General features: G+C 44.5%; 2 protein-coding genes and 1 long non-coding RNA gene across 3 annotated transcripts; 2 read left to right on the top strand and 1 right to left on the bottom strand.

Moving 5' to 3' along the window:
• Positions 1-278: 278 nt before the first annotated feature.
• Positions 279-3,530, top strand: si:dkey-3h3.3 (uncharacterized protein LOC100144568 homolog). The gene is made up of 4 exons (XM_037483704.2): positions 279-313; positions 1,216-2,214; positions 2,727-2,944; positions 3,036-3,530. The coding sequence occupies exons 1-4, from the start codon at positions 308-310 to the stop codon at positions 3,103-3,105; spliced, it is 1,293 nt and encodes a 430-aa protein (XP_037339601.2). The 5' UTR covers positions 279-307; the 3' UTR covers positions 3,106-3,530.
• A 4,295-nt stretch (positions 3,531-7,825) lies between these two features.
• On the bottom strand, positions 7,826-12,571 carry golph3a (golgi phosphoprotein 3a). The gene is made up of 4 exons (XM_037483179.2): positions 12,171-12,571; positions 10,767-10,898; positions 9,712-9,826; positions 7,826-9,171 (listed from the first exon to the last, which is right to left on the bottom strand). The coding sequence occupies exons 1-4, from the start codon at positions 12,378-12,380 to the stop codon at positions 8,747-8,749; spliced, it is 882 nt and encodes a 293-aa protein (XP_037339076.1). The 5' UTR covers positions 12,381-12,571; the 3' UTR covers positions 7,826-8,746.
• Positions 12,543-16,820, top strand: LOC134129054 (uncharacterized). Its single transcript, XR_009956232.1, has 3 exons — positions 12,543-12,655; positions 13,147-13,433; positions 16,696-16,820. It is a non-coding gene; the product is annotated as an uncharacterized LOC134129054 (long non-coding RNA).
• Positions 16,821-27,092: the final 10,272 nt, after the last annotated feature.

The raw sequence follows: 27,092 nt of genomic DNA, 5'->3' as shown, positions 1-27,092 counted from the left end.
TTACTTATTTCATTTTGAGATTGAAAAGGGCACAGCCTCAAAATAGAATTATATTAAACTGAGAACAATGGTGTGCATCAACGTGCAGTGGCATAAAGAAGAGTATAAAGTGAGTATAAAGTACAATACATAGGAAGGAGGTGCGTAAATCATCCACACGTGTGTAGCTTTCTTATGGTTTGTGTCAGTAGTCTTAATGTTCTTTGCTATACACTCGGCCCCCGGAAGGACTCACTACAACACAGCAAACGAGCTGAGCCAGAAAGTGAAAGTGAAAGCGCGGAGACACTTCCGGTAAGGCTGCAGTATGGAGGTAGGAGCCGTGTCTTTACGCTGCAATAACGATAATAATAATAATCCATAAGCAGGCTGAAGGGCTATAAAGAGTTATGATGGGATATGAATGGCTATGATGGGCTGCGAAGGGTTGTGAAGGGTTATGATGGTCCATGATTGGTTCTGATGGACTAAGAAGGGCTATGATGCGCTATGAATGGCTATGATTGGCCATGAGAACACAAGCAGGTTCTGGAGGTGACCTCAGTTGGAGGACGTTTAGGTGTCACTCATCAGTCGCTTGGTGTTTTCATTAAAAGAAAAGTTGTGCGAGTTGGCCGCTCTCCGTTTGACTAAAGCAAACGTTTTATTTTTCTAAGAGGAAAATGGCAGAAAGTTACATAAATATGTTTTTGCCGTTTACTTTTCAAAATAAAAGCTCATCAGTTTTAACCAGAAAACTTAACAATGTGGGCGCAAACATGTTTAAAAATAAGGGCCATAGCTGATATTGTGAACATAAGCATCTTTGAGTATGAACGCTATTATTAATTATCCTAATAAACATGAGTAAGGTTTGCAAAATTGTAAAATGTGTATTCTTGGATCTAAGGCAAGCAAAGGTTAATGATGTTCTGTTCAGCAAGATAACCGTGTCAAATGAACTTTTTTATTCATAAAACATGAATGCAATCAGCAGAAGTAAAAAGCTAACGTTAAGCTGTAAGCAAACTACACCACATTTCCTTTGTTGTTGGATTTAGCTACTTGTTAGTTAATCCTTTTTTAAAGACGCTAAATGCTTTCCTGTTTTATTGCAGCATTCTATAAGTCTATGAAGCCAATGTTAAATAAAAGCTCTGCTGCTTGAGTAGTAGTAATAGCATTTCAGCATGTATCATTTTGATGGTTCACAACTAACGTCCCGTCTCATTGCAGTTCATCACAGACATCAGCATCATCATTGACAAGGCATATTTCAAAGACCCTGGTAGACTGGAGGAGATGCTTCGATCTTACCGGTCGGAGAAAAAAGCCTCCTACCACACAGTGAGAGGAACCTTTGAGGAGCTGGAGAATCTCTCAATCAGACTGTTGGAGGTCACGGGTTGCTCCGATGCTGTCCTGTATAGACAAAACCGCCTGCAATGCGCTTCGCCTCATGTCAAACCCGTGGACGTGTCCGGGGCTGTCATGGCTTACATTCAGCAAAATCGTGCCGAAGAACTTAGGAGAATTCAAGGAAGCAGCTTTGCGATTGAAACACAGCCCCACCTTGGAACAGTGCACCATGATCCCAGTGGTACGGTGCGAGTGACTTTCCGATCACGCCGCGCCTCCTCGCCACCTGTTCTCACCGGCTTCGTCAGGCAGCGATTTGTCACATTCTACCAGAGAACCGCGTCCGACCTGCAGGTCGCATCCATCCCAGCGAGTTCGCAGCGCAACCTCAAAGACCTGCGGGGGAGATTTCCGCACCTCCTTTTTGAACCTGCCCGCAACGAAGGGCCGCTAACCGTGACGGGGCCCTTTATGCACGTCGCTAGATTAAAAGACTTCCTCTTTCAAAATAAGGCGAGCTCGAGCAGGAGTGAGGAGGACGGTTTGGTGGACGTGGAGAGTATCCGGACACAGGGTCCGTCATCTACGCCCGGTGAAGGCCCCAAAGAGGACCTGTGTCCGATCTGCACGGAGCCGATAGCAACCGCAGACAAAGAGACTCTGCGGTGCAAGCACTCGTTCTGCAGGAGCTGCCTGAAGAGAGCCTTTGGCTACAAGCCTGTGTGCCCAACGTGCGGGAGGCTGTATGGCACTTTGACAGGAACGCAACCCGAAGGAGGCAAGATGAAGGTCACCAAAACCTCTTCTTCTTTGCCAGGAAACGAGAAGCACGGAACAATAACGATCCGTTATTGCATTCCAAGCGGAATTCAAAAGGTAAGGCCGCGTAGAAGGTTTCACAAAGAGCTTATGACAAATTAACTCAAGGTATTTCCCAGTTTCTCCAGGAGCTTCTAACTGCATCTTGGAGTGTGAATTAGTGAACAGAATTGACTCAGTTGAAGAATAGTACTTTGATCGGGTGATGAGGGGGAGTTTGGGGTCATCTGGGAGAAGCATTCCAGTGAGAGTCTTACATCATTGGCTATTGAAGAGGCAGAAACCACTCAACCTATTCAGATCTAAGCTGGTTCACATGATGACAGCTGAGTCAACTCCTCATGTCGACCTAGAGGAATCAAGTCAAGACGTGAAATTTGAGTTAATTGGAAATATTCAACTATTTTAGGTTTGTAGTCCAAACAGTTATCTTTGCACGCATTCTGCTGACCCAAAGGCCCCATATTTTGTGTGCTCTTAAAGTTCAATGCGGTAATTGGTCACTAAGAAAGCTAGTGGAGCAGTGGAGCTCAGCATTTAGCAGAAAAATCTCTCCTGTCTGCCCGCAGGAGGAGCACCCAAGCCCTGGTCAGCCATACGAAGGCGCGTCCCGCACGGCTTTTCTCCCAGACTCCCCGGAGGGAGTGAGGACCCTGGCGCTCTTAAGGCGGGCCTTCGACCAGAAGCTCATCTTCACCGTGGGCCGGTCCACCACCAGTGGCAGGGACAACACGGTCACGTGGAACGATATCCACCACAAGACCTCTACGCACGGAGGGCCCACTCAGTAAGGAGGGATCTCCTTCTGTGGGCGTTCATTGCTACTGCGAAGCCGGCCGCGTGAAGACACTGAATTATCTCTGTTTTCATGTTCGCAGCTACGGATATCCAGATCCCAAGTACCTCCGTCGGGTTCAAGAGGAGCTGAAGGCCAAGGGAATCGAATGAGTCGCTTCAAGGTTTGTTGTCGAGCTGAGAGGAACCATGTAAAAAAGATTCTGGCACAGTGGACTCAAAACAACAAGGGATAATTCATTTGAATATTTCATGGAGCTTACATTGTTTTAATGCAAAGCTTGTTGCTTGTTGATGGACTAAGGTCCCAGTTTAAAGATCACAGTGCTAATGTAAGATATAGATATTAAAGGCTATATTAAGATGTACAGAACAGGAAGAAAAGGTAAAGTATGGTTTTCTGCAGAGATGTAAAGAAAAACATGTGTTGTGTAGAATGTGTAACCATTTATTATTAAAATGTGTGCGAGCACACCTTAAAGATCATAAGTGTGGAGATTAAAAGCTGCACTTTTCACACTAATAACTTACAGTAGAGACAAATATTAAATGTGTAGTTTACTGCCAAAGAAGGATTTGAGTTGCTCCTTATATTAACCTTTATTCCCAAAATGTGGTGAGTTTGTCCAAACGAGGTCTGTCTGGAAATGTGTCATTTTGGAGAATTGAATGCAGCTAGTTTTTAAACGTATTAATGCAAAGAATGTAGAGCGGGGGTGTCATACTCGCAGCCCGCGAGCCATTTGCAGCCCTCGGGACGATATTTTGTGGCCCCCACCTTAATTTGAAAGATTAATGTGTGTTAGTGCGGCCCGCAAGTTTTATATTGTAGCAACCCTGCTGTTAGCTGCTGTGTGGGACAATGTTACAATGTTCTGGTTTCCTACTGTGTGCCTGTCCTGTGAATGCGTCATGCATGTGAGTGAGGGAGCGGGGTCATGTGTGTGTGTGTGTGTGTGTGTGTGTGTGTGTGTGTGTGTGTGTGTGTGTGTGTGTTTGTGTGCGAGTGAGTGAGAGAGCCGGGAGAGAAAAGGAACGACACATGCCACTTACAATGCAGTGGGACTTATTTAGGCTATACTGCAATGACGGCATCAGTCACAAACGGAAAACAAACGGAACACACACACACAATTTGTTAAATTGAAGGTAACTTCAAGGGACACCACGGCTCCTTTATGCACACACTGCGCTCTGAGGTTTTGGAGCTTCTTTACGCAGACGGATTATTCTAAACCGCAGCAGTTTATAACACGTCATTGAGTAACAACACGCCGGCACAAAGTAGGCAGAAAAATGCATAAATAAATGTGATGATGTGACTGAAGGCAGCGAAAGCCCCGACAGTGGCCAGCAGCATTTGAACCCCGTGGTCACACAATGCTGCTGCCTCATAGAGTCCTCTTCTCTCCCTCTTTGGGCTCTTCTCTGTGCACCGGAGCGCGTCAAAGCGGAGATCCACAGCTCATCCCGGCTCACATCCCCGTGCTTTGAACAGACGGCCGCGATTTTGAGACCCCTGTCCTAGGCCTTGAGAAGCCCCATATGCTCCACTTAGCTTTTGGCCTGTCTGATTTCAACATGGCGGCCCTGGTCACAAACCACAAAGAAGATAAATAACTTTATGGGCCAGGAGGGACAGCATTAAAGGTAAATGGAAAATTCAAAGCGACTCTCAGTAAGTTCAATAAAAGCACACAAGAAGAAGTCTATGTTGTTAAGGGGCTACGGACACCACTTCTGGGTGGACTAGCCGCAATGACACTTCAATTTCTCTGGACTAGGTAAAATGGAGGGGGAGTAGGCCTACACCATTGTACTGAAGCCTGGTGCAGAGCCCTTTTCCCTCTCCACACCACATATCCCTCCCACTCATACCAAGAGTGAAAGAGCTCATGCGCATGGAGCAGCAAGGAGTGATTTGAAAGGTGGAGGAGCCAACAGCATGGTGTGCACCCATGGTTGTGGTGCTTAAGCTCACCGGCAAAGTTACTTTACTGAGCTGAACATGTCGATGATAAGGGAAAAGCATCCGTTGCCATCAGTCGAGCACGCTTTAGGACAGCTTGCAGGAGCCAAGATCTTTTCTAAACTAGATGGCGATGCTGGATTCTGGCAGATTCCAGTATCCAAAGAATCCTCTCTCCTCACCACCTTTATTACGCCATTTGGACGGTAGGCTACTGTTACAACTGTCTCTGTTTTGGGATTTTGTCTGCTCCAGAACACTTACTAAAACGCATGTCTCGTATTCTGGAGGACCTGGAAGGTGTTCCAGCAATATCAGTGAGGTGAGGCGCTTCCTGGGAATGACCAATCACCTGGGAAAATTCCTACCTCACCTGACGGAGAAAACACGCCCTCTTCGAGACCTGTTGAAGAAATTCAATATGTGGGCCTGGGGTACACAGCAGCAGCAAGCCTTTGAACAGATTAAGGCTAAACTGAATTGCCTTGTATGACCCAAATGCTGAAATACTTGTTTTGGCTGATTCAGCTTCATATGGCGCCGTTCTTCTCTAGCGTCGGGATGAAACAGACTGGAAGCCAGTGGCATATGCTTCGATGGGCTTGTGAAAGATTTTCAGAGTTCCTTGTTGAGAAGGACTTCCTTGTAGAGACTGATCACAAGCCTCTGCTAGGCTCAAAGAGTCTGGATGAACTTCCACTTCGTATACAGTGTCTACGCATGCGACTCATGAGGTTTTCTTACACTATCTCACATTGCCACTGCTGACGTGCTCTCCAGAGCGCCAATCGAGAGCACAGCAGGAAGCTTACAGGAAGAAGAGGTGAACCTGTATGTGGACACTGTGATGCAAGTCTTCCAGCTACAAGCAAAAGACTTAGAAATAGAAACACATCAGGACAAAGACACTCTACTCCACACACTAAAAAGATACTGCAAGAAAGGCTGGCATGAAAAATTCTCCATACCAAGGGTATTCCTTCCCTGCCTGCCATTCTCAGGTGAGATAACGGTTCATGAGGGTTTGCTACTCCATGGCTGTAGAATAGTAAGTCCAGATTCACTTAGGGCAGACATGCTAAACAAACTGCATGAGGGTCACCTGGGATTCACTAAATGCAGGGAGAGGGCCGAGCAATCTGTTTGGTGGCTAGGCCTCAGTAGGGACCTGACACATCTGATAGAAAACTGTGACGCGTGCAGTCGTGAGAGAACCAACTTTAAAGAAACGCTGCAACCACACCGAGCAAGACCATGGTCCACTGTGGGGGCAGATTTGTTTCAGACAGGAAGTAACAAACAATACCTGGTCATTGTAGACTACTTTTCCAGGTTCAGGCCATACTCACTCAAACAACATCTGAGGCGGTAGTGAAGCACTTCAAGTCCATATTCGCACATCATGGCATACCAGATGTGGTGCGCTCTGACAGTTGTAAAGTTAGTTGTAATGCCTAGGAACCTTTGTGATGTAACCGATGTTGCACGCAGGCCAGCAGCAATGCAGCTGTTAGATAGCTGGTTGTTTTCAGGGTCAAGGAATTAATGTGTTTACTTGAAAAAGCAATACCGTGATATACTGGGATACCGTCAGAATGTTTCTTAGCACCGTGATATGGATTTTTGGCCATACCGTGCAGCCCTAACTGACGTGACCGCATTACAGTTGATGCAGGTTTGTCACCACATGCCGAAGGTGCTCTACTGGATTGACATGTGGTGACTGGACAGTGAACTCGTGTCATTTTAAGAAGTGATGCATCATCCTGCTGGAAGCAGCCATCAGAAGAGACCCAGGTGGGCAATAATACTCAGGTAGGCTGCAGCATTGGAAGCCTACTCAATGGGTACAAGGGGCCTGTGTGAGTTGTAGTCTCAGTTTCCCATTAGGTGACAGGAGGGGCCCCTGGTGTGGTCTTCTGCTGCTGTGACCCATCTTCTTCAAGGTTCCACGTGTTGTGTATTCTTTGGTTGTAACAAGTGCTTATTTGAGTTCCTGCTGCCAAAGCAATTGTAATTGAACAGGTGTTAAAGTGGTCACAAACACAACTTAAAATCCCTTTTGAAATCAAGTTTCAAGTAGTTTTTCTTGCGTCAAAAGAAAGTACACAGACTGGAGGTCCGTTTTATTTTGGACGACACGTATATATTCTCTCCAAAGGTCAAGGCAGTATCTTGTGATGCATAAACTCAGCCACCACTGCGTACAACGTGAGGGAGATCCATTGGGCTGAGCCACAAAGAGACAATGTGACATTAATTGGATCTTATTTGAAGTTCATTGTTTCAGGACACTAAACTGTTGCCATGACAATCATTCCAGCCGAACACCTCACTCGGGGGGTGTTACGGTGGAGTCCGGGCTGCATAAGAGGCAACAGCAAAAAAGGAATTAAATCAATGTTAAATCAACATTTTTCTTCTCTTTTTTCGAAAGAACTTAATGTGATATTTATACTGTTTTGTACAGAGATTATTGGTTTGAATCCCTTTTTTAACCCAACACCGCTATCGTTCCACTGGGGAACATCACACATAACACCAATGGTTTACAACACTGTTTCACTGGGAGTCTGGAGTTAATGCTGCCCCCCTCGCTTTCTGTAAGCAGCACATGTGCACCCTGTGCTAGTTATCCTTCCATTCCATAAAGAACACATACTGCTCCCAGCTGCGTTCCTGAGGTGCATGCGGTGGACCATTGGACTGCAGGGTTCCCCCCTCCCCATTCATCCCTGGTCAGAAAACGTCCCATTAATTACACGCTGCATTAAGCCGATGACACTGAGGACTAAGAAGCGTTTGCGTTCAGATATTACACACTGAATGTAACCCGGTGTGGATTTTGTGACATAGTTTTCTCATCTCGATGCAAACTAATGTCTGGAGGAAATGAGTAACGAATTTATGACAGATTCATTAATATCTTTATTTTTCCTTCCATCATTTTTGTATCACCCATCAATTTGCCCATAGCAGATTAGTTATACTATTTTTACTCGCCCTCAAAAGGGCTGTCTAATGATGCTCTGCATATTTCGGCTTCCCTTTCTTTTTTCTCTCCCCCCCCCCCAAAAAAAAAATCAATGGAGCTACGTTATGAGGGTGACAGGTCGCGAGTTCATATTTTCCCCACGGTCCATGCATGTGCAGCCGTATCGTCCCTGGGACAAAAAAACACCCATCTTCCAACGCATCCTTCAGGCCGGAGGGGATGGGGGGGGTTTACCTTCACATTCTGGAGACATGCAGGTCTGGTGAACAGGAAACTGTCTCTGTGTGTCCAGCCAGAGAGATACTGGTGACTTGTCCAGAATGCCCCCCCCCCCTGCACTTATACGTGTAAATCTATTCATGGTTAAATGTAGATGTACATGTACTATGGATTTAGAGATGCACTCAGACTTGCCTTCCTCCAGAGTCCTCGGACTATTAAAAAGACACGTCGCCACCCCGTCTCCATGGACAGGAGTATCAGCTGACACGTACGTGTCCATCACGGCTTCATCCTCAGGCGTTAGACCATGTGCGTAGCTTTTTAGACAACAGTTTCAAAGAGATACCCAATCAAAAGTAAAAAGAAATGAATCTCCCCCCAACCACTTCTCTCAAAGTTCCAAGTGAGTTGCTCTTTCTTTCCGTTAGCAAAGGTGAACACACATGAGAGGGGCGGGGACATTCATCAGGAAGGAAAAAAAGATAATGGGTAAGAAAAGAGGGGGGCCAGGCAGGGGTCCACTGTACTCAGTCCCATCACCGAGCCGGGCCCGGTGCTCAGATTCTCCCCCCAAAAGTACAACGATACTTCAGAACGCCACGGCGGCCTCATTTGGTGAAGGCGGCCACCACGGCCCACAGCAGCTCGTTGGCGTTAGCCTTCATGCTCTCGCCCTCGGGCTCCAACTCCATCAGCTGGCGCACCCTCTTCATGGCCAGGTCGTACTGGTCGTCCAGCAGTGGCGCGAAGGCGTTCTCCAGCACGTCGGACGAGTGGGCCAGGAAGATGAGCGCCAGCAGCCGCTTGTCCATGCGCTGCGCGTCGTTCACCCACCGGTCCAGCACGGCCTCCTGCACCCGCTTGATGAGCCGCTGCTTGATGTTGTTGTTGGTCAGCGGGTGTGTGGTCATGTCGAAGAGCAGGAAGTTCTGCTTCTCCGTAGTGAGGACTCCTTTCTCCACCAGGTTTTTGGCCAGCCGCTCTCTGACGTTCCGCAGCTGGTAGTGAAGCTTCAGCGGGTTCCACGTCTCTCCTGGAGACGACAAAACAGAAGACATGTGGTCTTTAGGGGGGTGAGGACAGTATTTGAGATGGAGATCAGCACAATGGAGCCGATGCAAGAACATTCAGCTACACTTATCTTCACTTTCTTATATAACAACCAGGAACCTAACTTCAGATGGTTTTATAAAGGAAGAGCGCGTGCACACGTTCAATGTTTGGGAGTTTTAAAATCAGCAGTAATACGAGTATCCGATCCTATGTTTACGGCCTGCTTTCATGGACCCCTCTATTTAAGGACCTGCTAAAGGCAAGGAATCAGGACGAATGGCGAGGACTGTCAGGGACAGGGGACACGACAACCAGACAAAGACCAAAAGGCATAACGGCGCATCAGGTCAAATTCCAAAAGATTCTCGTATTGATGTGGTTTACAGCCAATTTCAATGAAAGGTTGCTAAATGAATACATTTTGCATTGCTCCTGACTCCAACACCATGCTAGTCAAGCTATGCTAGAGTCAAGGATCACCCCACAGTGGCTTTCCTTGTACGCATCCGGCCCGACTCACCGCTGAGCAGCTCGATCCAGCTCTGCACCGTCTCCGGGGGCTGGGTGTCTTTGATGTGTTTCAGGGCTTCATCCAGGAGCACGTCGCCTGTTTGAGCGTCCGACTTACAAATCACCTGCCAATCACAGAGACGGCCCACAGTGACCAGGTGCAGGCACCAGGGGCCATTCAGGGGACATTTTAGTGGGTTTAATGTTTGCTCTATTAAAACATGATTAAACATGTTCTTGTCTAACCGACAGCCAAAAATATTCAATTCCCAGTGATAACAAACAGAAAAGTCCAAAACTCTCACATTTCAAGAGCTAGGGCCAAAGATGGGAGATGTTATGCTTATGAAACACACTAAACTGACAAAATAATCCATTCATTTGTACAATGCGCTGTGTGCCATGTGACAAGTTAAACATTAAGCCAGGAAATTAGTGTGTGTTTGCCCTTTGAGGTGCCTCCCTTGGTTAAATGGCTGAATTAAGGTCTGTGGTTAACACACGCATTACAAATTGTCTTGCTCTGACCTAAAATATCAATAGATATACTTCTGGGGAGTTCTGAAGCTAGTTGAGCCTCCAAAACGCCATCACGCCTTTACAGCTGTGTATTCACACTGGTGCAGGCCTGGCGTAGTGGCTCCTTACCCGGACGTTAGCTTTGTGAAAGATTATCTTGCTGCTGAAAAATCACACCTGCTTTTTGTCAAGGGACCAGTTGGATGTCAACTGCTGGCCCACAAAGATACCCCTGCAGACCCATTGGGGAATGGCCCTTGGACCAAACTGTCGGGCCCGGCGCAAATTGGGGGTTCAAAATGATGCAAATTCATAAAAAATAAAGAATAAAGACAAACAAAAGAACTCCTAAATTGACCTGCGTCTCACAGTGTAACTGCCAGCTAGATTTGAACGGTGTACTTTGCGTCAGGCTATATTGGTAGGTTAAGTAAGAAGGCATAAAACAATAACTAAAAAGAATATAAAAGAAAGGTGAAAAGGAAAGTCCAGAAATAAAACAAAGCACCAACTGAGAGCTGGTGTAAGCAGAGACATGTTTCCTACCTTCCTGGCCAGTAGACTTTTCCTCCTCATGCCACAAGCCTCCAGCTGAAGACGTCCTCGCAAGGCCAGCTCAATCAGCATGCAGCCTCGCAACCCCGACGAAATGCAGTCGTTCCAGAACGAGGTGTAGCCCTACATGACGGAAGCACACGTCACAATCCCGGTTTGTCACCGCGCAAACAACAACGGGCCAGAATATGCTGAGACGTGGGCTCACTGGACACAGAAAAGAACCATTTTCTGATCTCCAGTGAGTAGATGAAGGGGGGAGCAGCACCAAAAGGTGCAGTAAAACAAGGATGAGAGGACCAGGTGAAGACCCAGAATACAGAGGGGAGATTATGAATCTGGTCTGGGAGGGGCTGCAGAGTTCCCCAGGAGCACTTTCAGCATTAGAAGTACGACACCGCATCCGTTATCACTGGACTTTTATCATGTGTTGTTTGTTTTGAGTGGTTTTCAATTATGTGAAATCTATAATTCCGCAGTGTGAACCATTTTGTTTAGCTCAATAGGAAGATATCCTGGTAATACAATGTTTGAATAAATACAAAATAAAAGCATAACATTTTGACAACATCACATGTGTACGTTCAACATTAACGATCATCCAGCGGCGTTTGTGCCCATACATTGCAGTGCCAGCATTAACTTTCACTGACGTGGACCACTTTGCGGTTGAGGCGGATTGGATTGCTTGTTAGGTGTATTTAAGAGTACGTTGTTGAGGTGCACAACTATACATGCACTTTCAGCATTGGTTGGAAGACACTGATCGAAAAAAGCATCTGTGGAAACCTTCAGAAACATTTGTGTATGCAGCATAACCACTCTCTCTCTCTGGTTAGACACAGATCATCTCCATTTAAATGATGTAAATGCCTGAACGCACTAGTGAGGATTCACTCTAATGGGATTTGCTGTCTCCATCTCAAGTTTGCTGTTAAGATCAATGATACATTAGAGACTGGCCTTATTGCAGAAGATTCACCGTTCCACTGTGCTACATTCAGCATTTCCTTTGCCATTAACCTGTCGGTTTCAAGAGCAGTACCCAATGTGAACTGTTTTAGACGTATATAAGCTAACGTTAAGTCACTAGCGTTAGCATTGCAATGGGAACAACCGTCTCAAAGAAGAGTCCTTGCTCCAAGACAACATCCATTTCACGGATCGATACTGTCTTAAATGTTCCACGCCGCCTTACCGTGTTGCACCGAAAGACACAACGCTGCCAGGTCTGCAGCTCTGAGGCCTTTAATTGTTGTTAGCCGGTGCTAGCCGTGTAGCAAACAACAAGGCTAACGTTAAAGCTAACGTTACCTGGGCTGGGGAAAACACAGCTAACGTTAACATTTGCCTTCATTTCAAGAGGGAAAGGCACCAGAACCAGTCCGCGATTACCTCTCGGTCCTTCAGTCCCAACAACAACACCTCTTCCATCAAGGTGAGGCGTGTTTCTTTCGAGTCTCCGGTATCGTCATCGTCGTGCTCGTCTCCCCGCCGAGGCTCTTCGTCCTCTTCGCCCGACGGACGCTCTTTGTCGACGGCGCAGCGCGAGGCTTCGGTCCGCCTCTGCACGAGGCCCGAACTCCGCTGGACCAAGGAAGTCATGTCTGCCGACAACCGAACAACGCCGAGAACAACACGCCTCGGACTACGCCGCCCGAGATGTTGGACACAATTACTCGTTGTCCACCATGTAGCAGCTAGCTCGGGTGTTTAGTGAATAGACTACAGCGGCCCAGGTACCGTCGTCATCCGGAGCACCGTTCCCTCTTCCGTATAATGTCGATCCAATATGGCGCCGTGTGGTGAATGTGGAACTTATCCAGCAGGAAGTGGCCGAGAGGACCCGACGACTCGCAAGCACAGTTCGATAACTTAAAGTATGTAAATACATGCTTTTATACTGCATCGTGTTACCCATCCCATATGATTAGTATAACTTTCTATTAATATAATGCACAATATTACTTTTCACTTCAAGCTTCCGACAGGTACTGGTGTATTTATAATGTATACACTTTGGTGTGCTATTTAACTTTTTCTGTTTTAGGTTTATCCACCCTAATTGTATTGCTATTGTGTTGCATTTTGTGCCCGCATCAGTATTATTTAATTATTGTTATTGTTGTTTACATTTTGATTCTATTGTTTTTTACTTTTCATTTGCTGTCATTTTAGTAAAAACTGATCCAGCTCTTCACTGTTTCTGCACGAGAAAAGCCCCTGTGCCCTAATAAAATACCTGAACAGTTCACACATGTTGAATTAATGATGCAAATCTCAGGGAAATAAATGTGTCTAATATTAGGACGTAACAAACAGAACAATAAAAATAGGTTTTTGAGATTGACCATCTGGTGTCGTGGTGCAGCCATAACATCGCTCTGAAAACAGAGGAGATGGTTGTGGATTTCAGGAAGACCGCAACCCCCCCACACCCTGTGTGACTACCCCTTTGACGATGTGGATTCCTTCTGTTTCCTGGGCTCCATCATCACACAGGACGTGGGAGCTGAACATCAGCTCCATCACCAAAAAGGCTCAGCAGAGGATGTTCTTCCTGAGGCAGCTGAAGAAATTGAACCTGCCAAAGACGATGATGGTGCACTTCTACACGGCCATCATCAAGTCCATCCTCTGCTTCTCCATCACCGTCTGGTACGCTGCAGCCACAGCCAAGGACAAATAAACCCTTGCACTGTAAATTCCATAATGATATTGCACATTCTAGGGGTATCCCCCCCTGTGCATGTTGTAATTTAATTGTTGGAATGCAGTTGTGTATGCGTTGTTCTTCGAATCTTTATCATATATCTATATGGAAACGTGCATGTCATGAGTTCGGACAGAGACCCGGGACGAGCAGAATGTAAGTAATGTGGAGGCAGGATGTTTAGATATTTCTAACATGGGAGAGCGCCATTAACGAGCCGTGCTAACGGAAGCAGACATCAGTGCGCCGCAGCTAGCGAAGCTACTACAGGAACCCCATCAGTATGGGGCGCCGTTTGTAAAATGTTGCCCGTTCTATAATCCTGCGCAGTTTTTGTACATTTAGCGTTATCATATAAATAAAAAAAGCAGGACAATATTCACATGTCACTTTTTCAAACATTTAGAGAAAAAAATCATGTAAATACTTGCAACAACTTTTCCAAGTACAATGTTTGGCAGTAACACAAAATTGTTAAATAATAAATGTTATATATAAATGTTAAATGTAAATGGTAAATGTAAATGGTAAATGTTAAATGCAGCAAGCCAAGATGGCAAGTCCGTATTAATTAGCTCTTGTTGCAAAATATTTTTATATTTTATCTTGACCTGTTGTCAGGATATTCTCCTGTCTTGTTTGTTCTGTGCACATTATTTTAGAAAGATATTTAGAATTAGACACAGCTTATAGAGATTTGTGCATATTGTAAAACATATTCTTGCATTGTGAATACGGGTTTGAAATTAGTCTTTAGTGTAGATTTCCAGAGGAACATTAATTCCCTTTGTTCACTTTTAAGGCAAAGTATAGGCTAAATAATCATACATTTTATAGTGCTTTACATGTTGCTACTCAGACACGTTGCAGTAAAACCAACACATTTAGCACATGAACACCGATACAGCAATAAAACCAACACATAAAACAATCATCAATCATCAATTAAAAGCAATTAAAACGGAGTGTACAATTTCCTAGTAAGTAGATATTTTTAAATCCTTCTGCATTCAGTTGGTCCGCGATTTTTTCAAATTCATAGAAGCTTCTCCCATGTCGGTTTTTTTGTAATTCTTTCAAGTTCATTTCTCATTTCTGTATTTTCAGCAATTTTTAAATATATTTCAGCTTCTTCTATTTCTATTCTTTCAGCAATGTTTTCTGCTTTTTTCATTTCTGTATTCTAAGCAACTTTCTGAAATTTATTTAAGCTTTATGCATTCCAATGCATTTTCAGCAGGAAATGCTTTTTCTATTTTGTAACATTATCTTCCAGAAAAAGTGTACCTTTTCTGTATGTTATGGCCTACTATAACACAAATACGAGATCAGGTTCTCCTGCAAGAGGAATATCTCATGTTCACGCCATGCCTCCTTGCATGGTAGTACGCGGTCAGCTTTAGCTGCTCCTGAAGGAACAGGGCCGGTCCAGAGGAGGATGAGGATGTGCCAGTTATTGATGCGTTGCTTCAGACAAAAACATCTTCCACATGAATTAAGGCACATGTGGCTGAGTAGCTTTGTAAGCTTGTTATTTAACCATTTATTCTGAGGTTTGATATCCTGATAATAATACATTTTATTGTAACTAATTTTTCAAACGAATCTGAGAGTGCTAATGTAGGAATAAAAACATAAAAGGTGTGGCGGACCCAGAGGAGCAAGCTGCTTGTAGATCCGAGGCTGTGGGTGGAGGTTTGGGGAGTCAGTAGCTCTTGCAGATAGGGAGGTGCGTGTCCATTCATGCATTCATGAGTGAGTAGTAGAACTTTGTAGTCAATCCGGAGTGAAACGGGGTCTGGTGTAGTGAGTGTAGGATGGGGGTTATGGGCTCATACCTCGGGACTCTCATCAGGATCCTGGCAGCGCTATTTTGGATGTATTGTACTCTCAGGATATTCTGGCCAGTGATTCCAGTGAAGAGTTACAGTAGTCCAGTTTTGAGGAGATAACGGCATGGACAAGCTTCTCTGCATCTGACAGGGTCAAAGTAGGGCAAAGTTTGGAGATGTTTTTGAGATGAAAAGTCTGCACAGGTCATTAAAGGTCAGGTAAGGGTCAAACCTGCCAGATTGGTAACTTTGGAGAAGAGGGGTATGATCTGACTGCTAAAGGTGAGATGGGTAATGGAGGATTACTGAATCTGGTGTGGAGAGCCAACAAGAAGGACTTTGGTTTTGCACCTGTTTAGCTGGAGAAAGTTGTTGCTCATCCATGTCTTTATGTCTCTAAGGCAAATGGTGAGACATGACATGGCTGCAGAGGTGTTCGGGGCGGTCTTGATGTAGAGCTGTGTGTCATCAGCATAACAGTGGAAGGACATCCTTTGTCCGCTGATGTAACCAACCATGGTGGAGCTTATAAATAATGAAACGGATGGGGCTGAGGACCGACCCTTGTGCGCATCAGACACTAACAATGTTACATAATTTCCTCCCATTATTCTGTCCATGTGCACGTGCGGAAAACAACGCTGGCTTCCGCCTTCAGCCACAATATCATTATTTCCCCATTCATGTTTCTAAAAATATACATGTGTTTTCTAAAACACTGTACCAGTGTCACTTATTACATTACACTAACAAAGCTTTGTGGTGGTAGCCATGTTCTTGAGTTGGTTCTACTGCCGCCATTGTGCCCGTCTAACTATATATGTGCAGAAAAACACTATATAACTCGATATACTTGACTTGCTTAATCTCAACTAACTAACTAATAACATGCCTTAGGTTGGGAATATTACAAACACAAATGTTTTGTGGTCAATAAAATCATTTTTAAAACCATAATTATTCATCCGTAACAATTTCAAGTAAAAACATTACTTATCAATGGAAAATGACACCAGTGGATTAAATATAAGAACAGGAAAACATTGACAAATAATTTGAAGTGTTGAAGGGGGTTCAGTGTCAGACACCTGTTGTCGGTCAGCTGCCATTTCCCCCCCCCATCCTGCGTGTTTCCATCTTCCCTTTCCCCTGTGTGTCTGTCTATTCTCCACCTGCAAGAGGCGTGGCCTTCCAGGCTGCACAGCTGAGGCACATCCTGCAATTTCACCATTTAGACCCGGGCTACTCACCTCTCCAGTGCCAGATCGTTGCATTCCACTACGTAGTAACTTTTGCTCCGCTTCACGGCTCGCACTACCGAGACCACCCCAGTTGCTCTGTCAATCCGTTGTCTGACCTCTGCTCTTCTGCACAGATCCCAAAAGCTACCTGGTCCTCGCCTGCTGTGCTGCCTGCCTCCTGCCAGTCTGGCGTCTCCACCTGGACTCCACCACTGAGTTGCCAGACCTGTACCTTGAGTTTGTTCATTAAATTACTTGAACCACCAGTTGGTGTCCTGTGTGGGATCTCTGTGTGCTGGATCACATACAAAGCCATAACAACACCATCACTAACCATTTACATACGGTGGTGAACATGCCTCTGTTTGATGCTTTCTGGTGGAGGGATTAGGGAGACGACCTTGTCCACTGTGTACCAGATCCTTTCAAGTGAGAAACAATGGAAAGAAAGAAATATTATGGAAAAAAGATAGATACAAATCTCTTCAATAATTCCAGCATTCTGTAACGGATCGAGCAGGCGGAGTGCTGATTACTTGGATAAATGCTTAATGGTGCTCAGCCATTCAACTTCAAATTTGTCTCTTACTTTAGTTTATTTTTCCTTTCTCTTTCCTTCCTTAAATATTTTTGGTGTTTAACTGGGTCATCCCTCTTCTCTTTGTCTGTATTCTCTCAGTCTCTGCTCCACTTTTTCTAATTCCTTTTGACATTTTGGTGTCTTATGATTCTTTCTCCCCTGAATATTTTCAGAGGTGTACACACATAATAACTTGCATAACACAGCAAAAAGGTTACTTGGTTAAAAAGGACATGTGTTCGGTAGTGACAATTCTTTTGGTTACACGTCGATTTTCACACTTGACATTTAAATCAAAAGTATAGGATTCACTCAGCCATGAGGTAAAGGGACCCAGTGTCACGCTGTCTGGTCAAAAATGCAGGTGTGTGGCTAAAAGCCAGGCCCAGCCAAAGGGTAGTGACAGGAATATATTGCAATATATTGCACCATCGAAAAACATACAATAATAAATACAAAATTGTTTTAAAAATGATTTACAGAAATGGACATTTAGATGTTGTCACGTGAAGGGTGCAGGTCAAAAGCAGGCAGGACTCAGATGCAGGATCTGTTCAAAGTTTCAAAAGGTGCTCTTTATTCAAGACAAATCAGAAGGACGTGCACATACGACGACTTGACTAAGACAGTGACGCAACAAGGGACAACAGGCACACAGGGCTTAAATACACTAGGGAGGTGCAGGTGATTGGACACAGTCCATCAGGCAATCACAAGACAAGGCAGGAAGTGAAGAGAGAGACATGAAACTGCAAAATAAAACAGGAAAGAGAACCAAACCGTGACAGATGTGAGGGTTGGGGACAGCTACTTGCCAATAGAAAAGTACCCTATAAATGAGGATTTTGTATATATCTAATTTAATACCTTGGTTTTAAATAGACCATAACATGTTCTTAAGTAAATATCCATGTGTGAATTCCTTATTGTTTGGTTCAATCCTTTTTCTTGTCGAGGGAAATGAATTCCAACCAATTTGTGTCCCCGCTGTCATGATGTCCGTTGAGTCCATAGGCCAGGGGTTCTTAACCTTTTTGACCATGGGGCCCAACTTTTTAAGTACAAAGTGGCCTGGGGCCCGTTCAAATATTAATACTGTCTTGGATTAAGTAATTTATATCATTCTAGGTTGGATTTGTATTCAATGATTAAATAAAATAATAAAATAAAAAAAGTTTAACAAGCAAAAATCTGATAAAGTGATCATCACAAGGATATTTATTTATTATCTGTATGTAAACCTGCACAAACAAACAACACTACCTAACAATACCAGTTGGTGATATGATGGACTTCTGCATTGGTAGCCCATTTTTCTGTCTTTCCCTATAGCGTTGGATCTTTGGTTTCCATATGACGCTTTAATTTGGATGGCTTCAACGCTTTGTTTGAGTTATGCTGCGTTCACACCAAAAGCCAAGCGAATTGTCGACACGCACTCGCCCGACTAGTTGTAGTTATTTCGCTTCATTCGCGTCCCGCTTTATGTGCGCCTGAAAGGGAGCGTGGCTCATCTCTGTTACTTGTCTCCGTAAAGACTACTTTCCACTATCCACCATGGAAATAAGTAAACCACTATCTCTGGTCGTTATTTGTTGTGTGAATAACGCAAACGCTTTTTTGTTTGGCATCATCCGTCTAATTCCACCGACTCCTCCAGGAAGTGCGTCTGGATGGATGCGGCTTCCAGCGCTGCTTCAGGCTGACCAGCAGCCGGTTTGATGACCTGTTGTGTCGGCTTGCTGCCAGCGTCTCTTGGTTAGACACAAACTAACGTACAGACGTTCAGTATCAGCTGCTTGTGTGTCTCCGGTGAGCGGCTGTTTCATAAAGTGTCTTCACACTGTGACAGCAGGACGGCGGTGATGACGAGCGCAGCATCAAGTTAAAATATTTCTTTGCGGATCGTGGGTACACCTTGAAAGTGTTTTGTGTCCCTCTAGGTGGCGCTCGCGGGCCAACCGGGGGCCGCGGCCCTATGGTTAAGAATCACTGCACTTGGCCACGCCACCTCGCTGTCCACGCAGTGTGGGAGGAGGTGGAGTCGGGGGGCGGAGGTGGGACCGGGAGAGGGCGGACTTCAGACCAAATCGTGGCCGTTTTGACTCCGCCCCTCGCCCGCAGCCTGAGACCAGGGCAGCCGAATGAAAGCTCCTCATGTCCCCGCAGCTTTTCATCCATCCGTGGGGAGAAGGACCAAAGCAGCCGCCTGCAGCCGACACGGGGCTCTGTGGCTCCTCGGTGGGCTGTTGTTATCTGCTCGGTGGGCTTTACAGTTCCGGAGCTACTTTTTGTGTTGCAGCTTGGACGCCACTTTACTCTCGCGGACGGACTTAAACCTCTAAAACGCGTCTGAAATCTTCGTGAATGTGTAATACGAGGAGGACCAGATGACCTCGGGGGTTTATGGTCTTTTTGCAACCTTCTAGTGTTTGGAGTTTGGAGCCCTCGGAGTCCATGACCGTGTAGCCCTAAGGTACGAACCGTACTCTTTCATCCAAGTCTCGATGTGACATTGTGGCGCAGCCTGTCCACATTGGGACACATTGTGGCGCAGCCTGTCCACATTGGGACACATTGTAGGCTAACAGTAAAGCTAGTGCAGCTAAAGTTTAATCTTCTCTTACTAGCGCATGTTGGTGCGTGTTTTTTCCCCGGGTGACGCAGAATATTCGGCACCGAGCCCCCGGGGTTCCTCTTGTGGTCCCGGTGAGCACTGACTAGTATTTAACAGGACACCACCCGTCTTTCAATGCACCGAAAGTTGCCTCGATTGCATATTTAAACATTACAGAAAAGCAACGACATCAATGTTTATCTTAACTTTCACGGTGGTAGTTATTTGATACCCTATTTATGAAATAATTTTATTAGTTTCATTTCTATCTACATTCCGATGTTTCTACAGAGGAGTGTGTTCATATATTATTCATGATCTAATTAATACAATATTTAATTACTTAATATATAAAATTATATATATTTCTAATATTAATGTATTGAGTGATCAATAATCCCAGTATGTATGTATGTCAACAAAATGAAACTGATTGTGAACCAAGCTTTATTTCTTATTTCAATTGCAAATAAGCACATATTTGATAACACAATAATTGATTTGCATATTTAAACTTAAATTTTTAAAACTTTTTTATAAACTCATTAACGTAAGAATCCAACTGGGGAAGTTTCCTGGCAAAATCTTTTGCTCTATTCACCTTCAGTTTTTTCATTTTTTCCTCCCACAGTGTGTTTTCTGTCATGATCCACATTTCACTTTGTTTTTAGTGTGGTCTAACTGCTGCATTCCTGCCGCTGATGAAATCGCCGCTCCCTGCAACTCCATTCAGGGTTTTCCTCGAGCTTCTTTGGCTGCGGCTTCACCATGACTTCACTATGAAATAATGTGAAATCGCTTGCACTGATCGCTGCCAGCCTGCCACCCTCAGGAAGCAGAAGTAGTGCATATACAGTCTGCCACAAGCTTGTGATGTATGTCTCTGTCAGCAACTTGGCTGAATCATGGGCTCCAATTGAATATGGGAAAAAAAGGAGTATTTATATTTTTTGCACACTGGTCTAACTCTGTAGTTTAAAGGAATGCTGTGGAAACGGTCTACTTCCAGGGGAATACTACCACAATAGTACGATGCATGTCTTGTTCTTAGAAATGTCAACAATAACCGAAATGGGACAAAGCACAAAATATATACAAGACCACAGATTGAAAAATGAATGGTCCAAAAAAGGCGATTTATATAAAAACGTGTCATTAGCGAGCTAACGCTAGCTTGATCAATTGGATGACGAGTAAACAGCAGCAGTAGCAGCAGCAGAAGAACTGACTTTTTTAGTTTATTCAATGTGAAATGCTCGCACACGTTGGACACAACCAATTGGTCATTCGTTGCCAACACTTTTAATAGACGACTTTCATCAATTCGTTGTTGCAGCCCTAGTTACAACCCTAACCGCAGATGAGAGGGAAGTGAGACTGCAAACTCCTGACATTGTCGATTTTGGATGGAGCAACAGTTTTTTATCTGGGGCTTAGGATGGAAGAAATTGTGCTTCTTTCTAGTGATGTTGCTGTTAGTTATACTATTAGAAAAAACATACATGTAATTGAAACTTCTTTCATGTGATGCCATTAGGCCCACAAGGAATATTCCTAAATCAGTGGCTAATATATCTTTAGGTCCAGTACAATCACTTGAAGAACCCCAATCATGAGGCTATAATTTCCTATAATGATGACTGAGAGAGCCCCTTGCGCTCAAGATATGCTTCATTGTATACGGAGAAAGCAAATAACTTTATTTATAATTAGTTGAGCTATTCTATAACCGTTCCATGAATGCCTCGAATACATCGGGTAACGGCAAGTATGGGAGCCGATGCACCAACCGGATATCACGTTATCATATCATTTAGACCACTTACTTCCACAGAAACCATGGCAACTTGCTTATCACTGTTGCATAGAATGTAATAATGAAGTGGTGGTGAAGTGAATTAGGAATCTTTGAGTTCGGCAAGGTGAGCGTCGCCAACATGGATTACGGTTGTTAGGGTGTTCGTTTTTTGCCACAGATGAGCGGAGTGACCATATTTGGAATGCGGAGGAGCGACGTAGCACCAGGGACCTGTCAATCACAGGAAGCCAGCCCTACAGCTTTTTCCGCTTTATGCTCTTTTGGACCATCATTTACTAAATGCACATCATTCTGCATTGAAGAAGACTTGAATCCAGAGATTGAACCTCATGTTCACAATCAGTGGCAGCTGGCCAGTAGAGGGTAATGGGCCGTCGTCCCCCCTGGAGCGCCCCTCCTTGAGCCCCAAAATAATGAAAAAAGATAATATTGAGTTATAAAAAATGTCAATGTTTTTAAAATGTGGAATATACCCTGTTTTTGTAATATATAACATGACATACGCATGTCCTGTCTTCATCCGGGGTGCGCTATGGGCAATCTAAAGAATGCCCACATAAGGTGGGTCTAAGAAGCACTTTAGCCAATTGCTGATTAAATAAGCATGTGACATACAATTCAGTCAATCAGCGTCCTTAGATAAACTCGTCCTGGGGCAACATGGTTTTCTCACTGTGAGAGTGACTTTTCAGTCATATTTTGTTCAATATTTCCATGAACATGAGTAGACTAAAAGTGAGGCATTTCCATCATGATGGTAAGATTTTTTTTTCTTTCTGTTTTTTGACATTATGGATGGACACTGTTACCGTTATGATTTGTAACCTTAGAGTTTGCGTGTTTCTGAGAGAAAGAGAGAGAGAATTGGAGAGTGGACAGGGTAGGAGATTATTGATGACATTGAAACCCTGACTACATGTTAAGTTCTTCTGAAAGGTTTTAGCTGGCCCTGTACGACAGGGGCAGGGCTTAAAGAACTAATGCATTCTGGCGATGCATGCCCGTTTAAAGACAACTGTCCGGTGTCTCGACAAACATTGAAACTGGTTTCAGCAGTTGTTAGTCATCCCTCTGTTATTTAGGATAATCCCTTCTAATACGCCTTCAATGGAGGAGTAAATAAACAAGCATTCTGGAACTAACTCCCAAATAGCAACAGGTACGAACAGGAGGAATGAAGGCAGAAAGGAAAACTTGTGACTGTTGCTTTGAGACGGTAAACTTTCAGGACGAGACATTTGTCACAGGGGGGAGGATGCAAGTTCCTACAAGTACACGGCGCTCTTAAGTGCTGTTTTGTACTCTGTCACAAGCATGAGTGCGTCGTGCGCTCCTCTTGTAAGGACATACGCATGCTCCTTCATCTTGTTTTTGTGTGGTATTATAAAAGATTAATACACACGAGAATCCCATTTCTATATGTTGTGATGTGTATCAATTCTCAAAAACAGTACCAGAAGTTGAGATGCAAAGATGGAGGAAAAAGTGGCTGAAATAGCAAAACAAAAGTGCAAACAAGTAAATGAAGAAGGACCTGTTAACTTTGTTTTATGCTTATAGAGGCTGCTGGGAGGGTGCTTTATAAAACAAGTTTCCTCAAATCTGATATAGAAAAATTGCAATGTATGGCCTTGCTTTCAATAAAAAATTTTATCATACCATAAACCTGCAACAATGAAAGACATTTTAAAATGGAAGAAATTTGATAATCCAGAGTACGCTTGTTCTAGACTCAAGTTGTATGAATTAGTTTCCATTCCGTTGTGTTTACAGTTAAAACGTCACTACCCTGGACACCCCCCAAACTGCAGTATTTGCTTTATTGGGGCCACATTTACACCCGGGGCCCCCACCAGGAGCAGCTCACCTACCGCTCACATTAGCTGTTGCCGTGACTGATTCAAGTGTCTAGACCAGAGTGTAAAAAAACGAAAAATATTCCCCTGCATTCAGTATTCTATTATATTGCCATATTGGTTTTTTTTAACGGTAATGTTTTCCTTATACACACAGACATGTCTGCAAGATGAACACTACAGTTGTGACATCTACACTGACATGGCGCGGTGAAAAGCTCACCCGAGTCAGCCAGCTCTGCCCCCTGCACACGGCACACAAAAAACCTGCTGACAGCAGCTCACTGTGGCCTGAAACAATAAATATCTCTAATCCCCAGCAGGTTCCAGTTCCCCCTTCCAGCCGCAGAGCCCAAAAGACAAACCACGTCCTATTGTACATGGTTTTATGACGACATCGTCACCTTTTTCAAAATGCTGATTGGCGTCATATTAAACTATCATCACCTTGACTCTGATTGTCTTGGGTGAAAGCCGTCATTTATGTTTCTCTCACCCTATTAAAACTATCCCTGACCTGGCGATATGTTGCTTGAGTAATTCCATGAAGGGAAGGGAAGTCGCGATCAGCCTAGTCTCCTTCTGAGCTCATTCAGACAGATCCTGATGTGGCTATTCCTTACCCTGAAGGCTAATATCCCTTTTAATGATTGGAATTTAGTGCAAGCCAGCACGATGACATGACCAATCTGAGCCATCATCTTCTACGCAGTAAACGTATGAGGGAGACGGTCCAGATTCAAGCTCTGATGTTATGATGACGTCTTCATGTCCCATTTGAGTGGATACTGCATGCAACCGTACATACTTTCATTTATCCATTTATTGAAATTCTGGATCCAGCCCTAGATCCCCTACTAGTTGGACCAGTAAAAACTCGTAGGAGGCATCCTGATCAGATGCCTGCGCCACTTCAACAAGGTGGCAGCAGATCTACCCGTCCCTCACCTGTTGACAAGTGCAAAAATATTTTTGGTTCATGGTGAAACTTTGACAGGACCAAATGCACTTGACAGGCAAAGTCTTGGTAATTAATGGTAAACCCTGCATCCTATCCAACACACACTGAAAACAGCTCTCACTCTTGCCATACGAGGAACAGATGGCCTGATACCCCATAGCCAGTAATCCACACAAGACTCCCTGGGAGACACTCATGTCAGCTTTATCCAGGTCCACAAAACACATGTAGTCTGGACAGGCAAACTCCTGTGTCCCTCCCCCCGTTAAAACCCTCCACTGATTATTTAAACAAAGCCCTGTACTCCCCCTTTAACAAAAAAAAAGGGAATCGACACCGAGGTCTGCCACAGGCACAAGCACGAGTTGTGTCAGCCTGCAGAACCTCAGGGTAAACCTCATCCACACCTGGCGCCTCGCTATTGAGCAGCTGGTCAGGCCTCACCCTGCCTCTTACTCGGGGGATGTGTTGATGGAGTTCGGAGGTTTCTCAGTATCATCCCAAGTCCCAGTGAGAAGTCCTTGGTAAACTCGGCCTGAGCCAAACCCTGCATTTTCTTACTGACTGTCTTTCCGTTTGCCAGGATTTCCGTGTGGTCTACCCAAAGTTCTTCTCCATAGCCTCTCCCGAACCCCACCCACACCCGGGTATTTGCCTCGGTGAACGCCACGTTTGCTGATGATTTTGTTTGTGTTAGACTATCCTGTAATGGTTGGTATTGAAGTGTCTAGACCACAGTGGACTACATTAATGGGGTTTTCTGCCATCTATTCTATAACAATGTGACATTTGGGATGTAATGGGGCTTTTTGTAATCCTTGGCCATATGGCGGTGTGGGTAAGAGCAGGCTAGAGGGGGAGGGCAGGGGCGAGACATGTAGGTCAGCCTGAAACACAGAACAATAAATTGGCGACTAATCCTTGTTGTCAAACTGTAAAGTGGAGAAATTTGCTCATTCAAGTGTGAACGCCACCCAGTGAAACTTTTATCTTTTCCTGGGAATTGAATGATGATATAGAGGTGTAGCAGCATTTTGGGGAGTTCTAGAAATAATTCCATAAGTCTAACAATGAATGATTCTATACAATAATTCTCGGGAACGGAGAAGGAGCTCCGTAGGCGGCTGAGGTGCTCCTCCCTTGTCGTGCCCTTGGTAGCCAAGGTTACCTGTAGTTATTGTTTGTGTGTGTTATGCTTGATACACAAGATCCATGTGCTTACCGTGAAAAGTGTGTGGGAACCCAAGGAAGTGCAGAGTTGAGTGTGAAGTTGTTTGCCATGATTGACAGGTGTAAAGCTGGTTTCGATTCAAATTTGTGACTGGGATTCCAGGTTTATGTGACTGCAAAGAGGCTGATGCACAACTGTCTGTCGCCCTTAGTCATCATACAATGAAACATTTATTAAAAACATCAACGTCTTACACTCAGTGAAATTAGCTTTGCCCTTGTGGCCTCTGATGATGCAGCATCCCTTTCTTTCCCCCATTACAGACCAGGTGAACCTAACTACAGGTGTGAAATTACCCCCCCCCCGCCCCCCCAGATGATTGATGGATGGATGGATGGAATGAGCTGAGACAGTGGATGAGTCCTGCTGTTAACCTGTATCAGAAAGGACTGCAGCTCCTCACGACTGTTACAAGAGTCTGGAAGTGGGCCGGGGATTATGTGCAGCGGGGGGAGGGCTCCGTTTACAGGGGTTTAGGCTGTTACTGGAAAGGTTGTGTTAATACTGTTGTTGTTTAACTGATGCGTGTCAACGGATGAACTGATTCTTCTCTCTCGGTCTGCTGGCACTGTCTCAAGAGTACAAGTGTCGGTAGAAGCCTGCATAAAAAGGCCTAGAAGTAATTTGAGACACTTTTATTCATCCTTCCAGGCGCCACTTTACTTCTGGCCATTGAATGCACCTGATGCATTTGGGTGTAAGCCCTTTTGCATTTGGAGTTTAGCAGTTAGTTACACCAATAACGATTGTATAGCAGCTAACATCAACATACGGACAGCTCAGCTCTCACTCCAGCTGCTTACTGGTATTACATGAATATAGTGATCTGGAGGAAAGATAAAAACAGACACTTCTTACTTTATTTTAAGACAATAACCAGTTCTATCTGTCACTTAGTTCCCACTTCTATGACGCAGGTAAAGGCGGTTACATACATTTAGTAGTTACACACAAGACGAGCTCAACCAAGCCTTTTTTCATTGCGGGTTTTCTGTAGAATGCTGCCTCTAATGCATAGTACTCGGGTTTCGATCCATCCCTAATGTGTCCTGGTTGCATTTAGCCTTTGCCATTTGATAGCCGATCTGATCCATCTATTCTGGGTTTTAGTACATTAGCAGCCTCTGTGCGTTTGATGCATTTCACTCGAGTGGCTCAGTTCGGTGGCTCCGCTCTGCTCATGTGATGCCGAGCGAGGTAAAGATGGAATGAGCACACTGAGGGATTCATATTTACGTTCACTGACCCAGAGGGAGATTTGTTCTCACAGCCTGTACAACACACAGGTACAAACTCTGTACAGGTTTGTGCGACATTCGATTATCGCTGAGGATAATATTGGTTTGCTACAACAATGATCCTCCCATATACATAACCACATTGAAGTTGGTAATGCCGTTTCTTTTCTCTATTTAATCTCTTTCTCCTGCTTTTTCTCAACTTCACCGCATAATCAGAGATCAATAA

The sequence above is a fragment of the Pungitius pungitius genome, chromosome 5 (assembly GCF_949316345.1).
Source record: "Pungitius pungitius chromosome 5, fPunPun2.1, whole genome shotgun sequence".
Classification (NCBI taxonomy): domain Eukaryota; kingdom Metazoa; phylum Chordata; class Actinopteri; order Perciformes; family Gasterosteidae; genus Pungitius; species Pungitius pungitius.
This window is presented reverse-complemented; position numbering and strand designations above follow the sequence as displayed.